Source organism: Clarias gariepinus, chromosome 26, assembly GCF_024256425.1.
Source record: "Clarias gariepinus isolate MV-2021 ecotype Netherlands chromosome 26, CGAR_prim_01v2, whole genome shotgun sequence".
Classification (NCBI taxonomy): Eukaryota; Metazoa; Chordata; class Actinopteri; order Siluriformes; family Clariidae; genus Clarias; species Clarias gariepinus.
Window position 1 is genome coordinate 24,962,501 of NC_071125.1, and position 7,882 is coordinate 24,970,382.

The following is a 7,882-nucleotide window of genomic DNA, read 5'->3' on the forward strand; positions in this document are numbered from 1 at the left end:
AACCCTCTGACAACAATAAACTCTACACTGTAAACTACGTCTTTAATAACAAACTACACAACACTGTTATATCAAGAATAATAATAATAATAATAATAATATAAACTAACACACTGATGAAGTTCTGTAGTTGTCTGAGTGTCCAAACACATGTGCTACTTATTAGCTATTTTTCTTTATTATTGTTAATATTATATTTATGTTTAACAACTTCCCACGTTATTTACATTAAATAGAGAAGGCGATTTTTATTTTAATATGTTAGCACTTTTTTTTCTTGCAATCAATGTTTTTTTTATTGGAGGAAAAACAAAACAAAGAGAGAGAATCCTGTGAGAGATTCGTGATCTCAGTTCCATGGAGAAAAATCCTGATTCACATTTCGTCATGAATCGTGCAGCTCCAGTACAGAACACTAACACAAGCTGACAGCGTGACCCTGCGCGACCTCGACACGCTGCAGCGTTTAACCGGCACCGTGAACTCGTCCTCACTGGAAAAGCAGCAGCAGTGACGGGACACACCGAGACAAACCGAGACACACCGAGACACAGCGGCGCTCAGGGCAGCACGTGTCCTCCATCTCCGCTCCAGCCAGGACGACGCCCTGATCGCGCTCAGAGGAATTCCACAAACGGCTCTATCCAGGTGTTTGTGCTAAAAGCAGCTGCAGGAATAAATCCAGATGTTTTATCATCATTATTATGTCTAATTCACAGCACAGCGAGACTCAGACATCAGATCTCAAAATAAACATCAGACTGGATGAATGAGTCACGTCTCTGATGACACCAGCACCGTGTGACATAACCAGTGTTTAGTGTGACTTCATTACAGAATAACGAGGCTCACTGACGCACGGAGCGATCAGATCATCACATCCAACACATCATAACAACCTCGTCACACTGAACACCTCAAAACACAAACAGCCCGATACCTCAACACACGGACACCGCCGGACCGCGATACAACAACACCTGAACTACTCCAACACGATAACACTGAGGCATGCATGGGCACACACACACACACACACACACACACACACACACACACACACACACATCATCATCACAGGACCAGGATCTCCTACACTACTTTTCGTCCTAATAAAGCCTAAAGAATATTTGGCTGCTTTACATTTGATCAGTTGACTAGCGGCGCGGTGGTCTGTGAAAAGCTTTACTCAAACACTATAGATCATTCGTGCTGTTGTAACACACACTCTCTCACACCACACACACTTTACTGACTGAATTCTCAAACACTTACAAAAATGGGTGTCAGTGAGGGACAATGTGGACGTGAGTTCTCTTCACTTTAAAGACAAAAAGTGATAAAGTGTCGTTCCAGTGGTCACTCCGGCCGCACGACACCTAGTGACCAGGACACCGACACACTGACACATTAACACACCGACACACCGACACACTGACACATTAACACACCGACACACCGACACACTGACACACTAATCGGCCAAAACATGGTGTCGGTGCTAAAAAGTGTCTCAGCTACTGTAGTTGTAAAAGTTTTTTAGATCGGATCATCAACATTATTTTTCATAATACTTAACACTTCTCACGTCCTGATCCATGCTTCAGTGTTTTGTAATTATACATACACATTTATATTTTTATCAGATAAAAAGAAACAGATTTGCTAGATACATTTTTATGCCCTTTTATGTTTTTTAAATTCAAATCTTTTAATTATCTTAATTGTCATTCAGATGAAACTTGGCCAGTTTAAATTTTACATGTAAAGACATAAACCTGAAAAAGTGTATTATTCTAAATTGTAAAATTGTTAAGCTCACAACATGAAGTTGACATGGTTACAGACACTACAGATTTTTTGCTATTTTTTTGCTTTAAGCTTTTACCAAAAAACTATTTAAACCACATTTTTTTCAGGTCATACGCTTTCTAGAAGCTTACACTTATTTTAGTATCGACACAAATATGAATAATTTGCATTTTAAATGATTATTGTTTGAAGTGAGACAGTATAACACTGAAAAATGGTCATTTTTGGGGCTCGTATAAAATCATCTCTTTAAAACAGCTGAAGTTAGCAACTTCATATTTTAGGGACATGAGATCGATCACCTCCATGTTGCATAAACTTCAGAAGGAGCTTCTTTGGCCACAAACATTTTCTGTATTATACGTGTAACACCAAAAAATGCACAACCAATACTGTGTTTGGGCCCTAACACAGGAACACAGGAACACTCGTGATTTACAACAGGTTCTCTGACACGGGTTCCACAGAGACCTGGACCTACAACATGTCCTTACAGAACACTCACACCCGTCAATCAATAAAACTGCACTGGTTAGCAAAATTATACATTTACTTACAATCTACAACACAAACAGCTGGATGTGAGGATGAGACTGACGTGGTACTGATCACATCTCCATTTCAGCTCCTTAATCCCACAGCGGAGCTCAGAGCTGCTCGACACACAGGTGAGAGAGGAACAAGGCAAATCCTCCGAAACCTGACGAGCTAACGAGCTGATTAATGCTAACGGAGCCTAAAGGGCCGATTCTGCTTTAATAAACACCTGGATACACCACAGAGCGAAGCTGAGGGTGCAGGACCAGCCTGTGTGTGTGTGTGTGTTTACTCTAGCAGGTGCTCCAGGGTCAGTGTGATGGAGTGTGTGATGTGTAACACAGACAGGAAGGGGTTAACGGTGTTGGAGCTCCACATGCCTGAAGACTGCAGGATGTAAAATGAAGCCAGATGTGGCTGCGTTCAGAGAAACAAATAAAAAACTTTGCAGGAATTTCAAAGCAACGGTCGTTAGCCCTGTACCGAGGCCTCATCACACACACACACACACACACCCACACACACACACACACGCACACACGCACACACACCACCTCCACCTTCTGTAACAGCACTCCACTCTGTGACAGATCACTCCAGCCGAACGTCACCGTGCACCATGTGGTGGAAATCTGGACACTGCTCTGCTTATGATGATGTCATTCTCCAGAACAGGAAGTGATGTCACTGGGATGATGTCATGGAGCAGCACACATCAGAAGAACTCAGGGTTTTATATGTTCCTGATAGACGACTGAGAACTGCTTTAAATCGGTGGTGTAGGTTTTTTTTTGGCATTAACCAGGAGACGGAGCTCGCGGTTCTGACGAGTCACATGACCTCAACTCTCCAAACACATGTCTCATAACAGCAACATTTGTTATTAAAAAAAATTCCACTTATTGTGGAAAATTTCACTTTTCCACTTTTTTTATTGTGTGTGTGTGTGTGTATAAACACCCAGATCTTATTTATTTCCACATATTTGTGAAACCTGTGATTGAACACGTCATTTAGATTTTTCTCCCTTTATGACATCATGAGGTTTTACTAAGTAATTTGCATAGCCCCTCCCCTGACAAAGTGCTAAACCCCATCCAGGCGAAGGTCATTGTCTACTGTCACTTCATTATCAGGTTAGCTTGTTGGACTAGCCGCACTCTGAGGCTAATGCTGCTGAGGCGCTTGGTTGTACTGCACGCTGAAGCGGGAGTTATGTTCCGGGTGGTCATTCTGAGGAACAGTCAGAGGGAATCCCATGACGAATTTCAGGTTGTTTAAAGGGAACATGGTGTGTTTACGGTGTAAAGTATTATTAAGTATTATTTCCGTTTAAGTGTAAACCGGACGGGTTCATTAAACATGACACGCCGCGGCCTCACGCTAGCCATCTACATTAGCAAAATGCACATGGCTAACGCTCTACAGGTTAGCTAACCATTACGCTAGCTCAGCTAGTCTAGCTTTCTCTAGAGCTTAAGAATCAGACGGTTCGGGAGATTCGGCTTCACTGGGTCGCTGAACAGCTCAACACTGAGGATGTCATCAAGAAATACAACCGCACACACAACAGACCCATTGCCATGGAAACCCCTTATTTTGTCCCCAACAGATAATAAGGCTATAAAACACAGCTTCAGAAACCAGGAAGACGTGTAAACTCCTCTGTAACTACTCACACACACACACACACACACACACACACATAAACAACACTTCACCACAAACAACTACACACTTCTTTTAGGCTGTTTATGTTGAGCTTGTTGCACACATCCCTGTGAATGAGCCGTTACTATAGAAACCGTAAAAGGGTAGGCCGACTTCACCGTGACAATAACCGCCACGTTCTTCACGGTGTTCTCACTAAACCGCGCTGATCCATAAACATCAGCTGTGTTGTGCTCCCTGAAGTTCCCTGTCGATCTGGGGAACTTCCCTTAACAAAAATCCCTCTGTTCGGAACACCCAGCGACGTCACCGGCACAGACCTCACTTCCTCTGAGCGTTTCCACGGTAACATTATTGTGTCTTATTAATATTCTGATAATAATTATAATAAAAGTATGAATCTCTTTTTGAGCTCCACTAGATATTTTGCATGTCAGCTTCCGGTGAAGCGATGAACCGTTGTTCACTCGTTCCCTGCAGCGTCACCTTGTGGCTTGGAATGATATTTAAGATGGCCGAACCCCACGCGGTCCACTCTCCCACGCGGAGATCCTCGCCGAGCGGAACACAGCTTTTTACGTGCAAAGTCTAACGCTGAGCACAAAGAGGCGCAAACATGATGAAAACGACAAAGATGTAGACAGGAAAAGAGCGGGAAATAGCAGCAAATTAACAGTTACTTCATTTATAATTACTGTTACAGATGTTTGATGTTGAAGTCACTGTTCCAGCATGTTCCTTGTTCAGGGTGTAAAGCGCTCATACACACACTTCACATCCATAACTGCAGTTCATCCCAAATCATTTATTATGAAACTGAGAAAGATTGTCGACTCTGGATTAAACCTGAAAAACGCTGGATATTTTCAGAAGTGCAAGTGTTGCTGTTATGGAGAATTAATCATCACCTTCTGTCCAATCAGGATGCAGCACTCGGCCGCGCCGTGATATTACACCCTGTTTGAGTAAAACTTGTAATTCAGCAGTTACAACCTTCTACAAGGAAAAACTACGGAAACGGCTGAGAGTTCCTACCGGAAGCGTCAGTCGCCTCGACACCGCGGATCCCAAAATGACATCATTCTGTGTTTTGTTTTCCAGAATGCGATCTTCTAAAGCTGTGAGAGTGCAGTGATTTATTCCCTCTGAACTGCAACACAAACTCATTAAACCTGGACAGATTACTCAGGTGTGTTGGGTTTGCAGGTGTGGATTTGGTGTGAACGCAGAGCAGTGAGTGAGACACCACACCTTATTAAACACTCACTTGATAACACACACACACACACACACCAGGCCGGTGTTTACATTCCACACTGACCCTCACCATGACGAGCTGATCAGTGTGTAGAGCGCAGTGACAAAGCGCAAGAACCTCCACTGAATTATTGATCATCATGCTGAAGTCTGAGGAACCTGGAGTAGTGTTCAGGACACACACACACACACACACACACACACACAATACACTAAACATTAGGAACAAAACTACTTGAGTCCACACAAACACACACACACAAACTCCACTGAGAGAATCTTCCTGTAACATCCATAAGGACACGTCAAAAAAAGACGTTCTGGATCTTCTGGATGGAAAACCCGGCCTGCGTGTGGATCTGACCCGACATCAGACACTAACACTCACAGAAATAATGTGCAGAACATCAGCAGCTCTGACACACCACAGCTCTGAAAATCACCTTAAATGGCTGGGAAACATCTCGCTGAAGGCCTGCATGAACACACACACACACACACACACACACAGTGGAGCTCTAGGCTTTTTACACAGCAGTTTGTTTGTAGACTGAAGACGCAATTGATTAAAAAAGCTCTCTCACACCCCTCACTCTCACACCCCTCACTCTCACACCCCTCAATAACAGACCCCTCACTCTCACACCCCTCAATAACAGACCCCTCACTCTCAGACCCCTCACTCTCACACACCTCACTCTCACACCCCTCACTCCTAGACCCCTCACTCTCACACACCTCACTCTCAGACCCCTCACTCTCACACCCCTCACTCTCACACCCCTCACTCCGAGACCCCTCACTCTCACACCCCTCACTCCGAGACCCCTCACTCTCACACCCCTCAATAACAGACACCTCACTCTCACACCCCTCACTCTCACACACCTCACTCTCAGACCCCTCACTCTCACACCCCTCACTCTCACACCCCTCACTCCGAGACCCCTCACTCTCACACCCCTCACTCCGAGACCCCTCACTCTCACACCCCTCAATAACAGACACCTCACTCTCACACCCCTCACTCTCACACCCCTCAATAACAGACCCCTCACTCTCACACCCCTCACTCTCAGACCCCTCACTCTCACACCCCTCACTCCGAGACCCCTCACTCTCACACACCTCACTCTCACACCCCTCACTCTCACACACCTCACTCTCACACCCCTCACTCTCACACACCTCACTCTCACACCCCTCACTCTCACACACCTCACTCTCACACACCTCACTCTCACACCCCTCACTCTCACACCCCTCACTCCGAGACCCCTCACTCTCAGACCCCTCACTCTCACACCCCTCACTCTCACACCCCTCACTCCGAGACCCCTCACTCTCAGACCCCTCACTTTCACACCCCTCACTCTCACATCCCTCACTCTAATGATAAATGTTTTATAAACTGTCTCTTTGATCTGCGTCTTTGCGTTCTTGTTGAGCTTTAGAGACAGTGTGTGTGTGTGTGTGTGTGTGTGTGTGTGTGTGTGTGTGTGTGTGTGTGTGTGAGATGTTCTGCCTGAAGCCCGGGGTGAAGCAGTGCGGGGAAATCAGACAAAGGAACGCAGGAGGGAGGAAACGGAAAATAAAACCGAGAGGCCGCGCGCGCTCACTGCGCCGACCGACAGACCGAGCACATCTGGACGGTATGAGGAGCGGGGGGGGGGGGGGTTAGTCTCCCCTCCCTCCCTACACCACCCTCATTATTATACAATAATAATAATAATAATAATAGTAATAATAATAGTAATAATAGTGACAGTGAAGCTGCGCGGACTCACCCTCGGACAGCTCGAGCTCCAGCTCCGCCAGTCTCGCCCTCACCTCCAGGGGAAGCGGCACAGCATCCCGGTCCGCCATTGTGTTTAATCTCTCTCTCTAACACACACACACACACACTCTCTCTCTCTCTCTCTCTCTCCCCGCCGCAGCGGCACACACACACACACACACGCGCGCGCGCGCTCGCTCTCTCTCTCTCCGCTGAAATAAATCTCGGTTTCCGGTGGTGTCGCGCGGAGCCCCGGGGCGGCGGCGGTGTAGCGCGCGGTGCGTCTGCGTGTCTGTGCGCGTGTCCGTTAGTGCAGCGCCGCCATACCGGAGCGCGTGACTCGGTGCTGTAACGGCTCGAGCTGCGGTGTGCAGAGCGCTGTCAGCGCGCGACTCCCTGCCTCCTCAACCGTCACCTTCGCGCGTGACGCAAAGCCTCCAGCCGGTCATACCTGCAGTGACAGACAGGGGGCGACAGAGTGACACACAGAGAGAGAGAGAGAGAGAGGTGACTCTTACTATTATTATTATTATTTATATTTTACTCTTGTCCTCCTTCTGTCTTTCAATAGTTTTCATAAGTGTTACTTCATCTTCATCTCAGAACTAAATGTCTTACTGTTATTATATATATATATATAGGGATTATATAAATACAGTATATTATATATTAGTGTAGTTACACATCACTCAGGGGGGAAAGAGTTTGTAGAAACAGTTAAAATGTTAAATCTAATAATAATCTGATCTGATCTTTAATGTAATCAGTGATATTATTATTATTATTATTATTGTTATTATGATTATTTGAGGTTGAAGCCCACGTCCG

General features: G+C 45.5%; 1 protein-coding gene across 5 annotated transcripts in view; it reads right to left on the minus strand.

Annotated features, from left to right (window-relative positions):
• dip2ca (disco-interacting protein 2 homolog Ca) overlaps positions 1–7,537 on the minus strand; it is an 80,207-nt gene extending 72,670 nt beyond the window's left edge. For 4 of the 5 annotated variants that reach the window (XM_053488201.1, XM_053488200.1, XM_053488199.1 and 1 more), the window contains exon 1: positions 7,065–7,537. In XM_053488201.1, coding sequence (XP_053344176.1) covers positions 7,065–7,143 — 79 coding nt within the window. In that variant the 5' untranslated portion in view covers positions 7,144–7,537. The remainder of the gene's footprint in view (positions 1–7,064) is intronic. The other variant, XM_053488202.1, reaches the window with a different exon arrangement.
• Between the last annotated feature and the right edge of the window lie 345 nt (positions 7,538–7,882).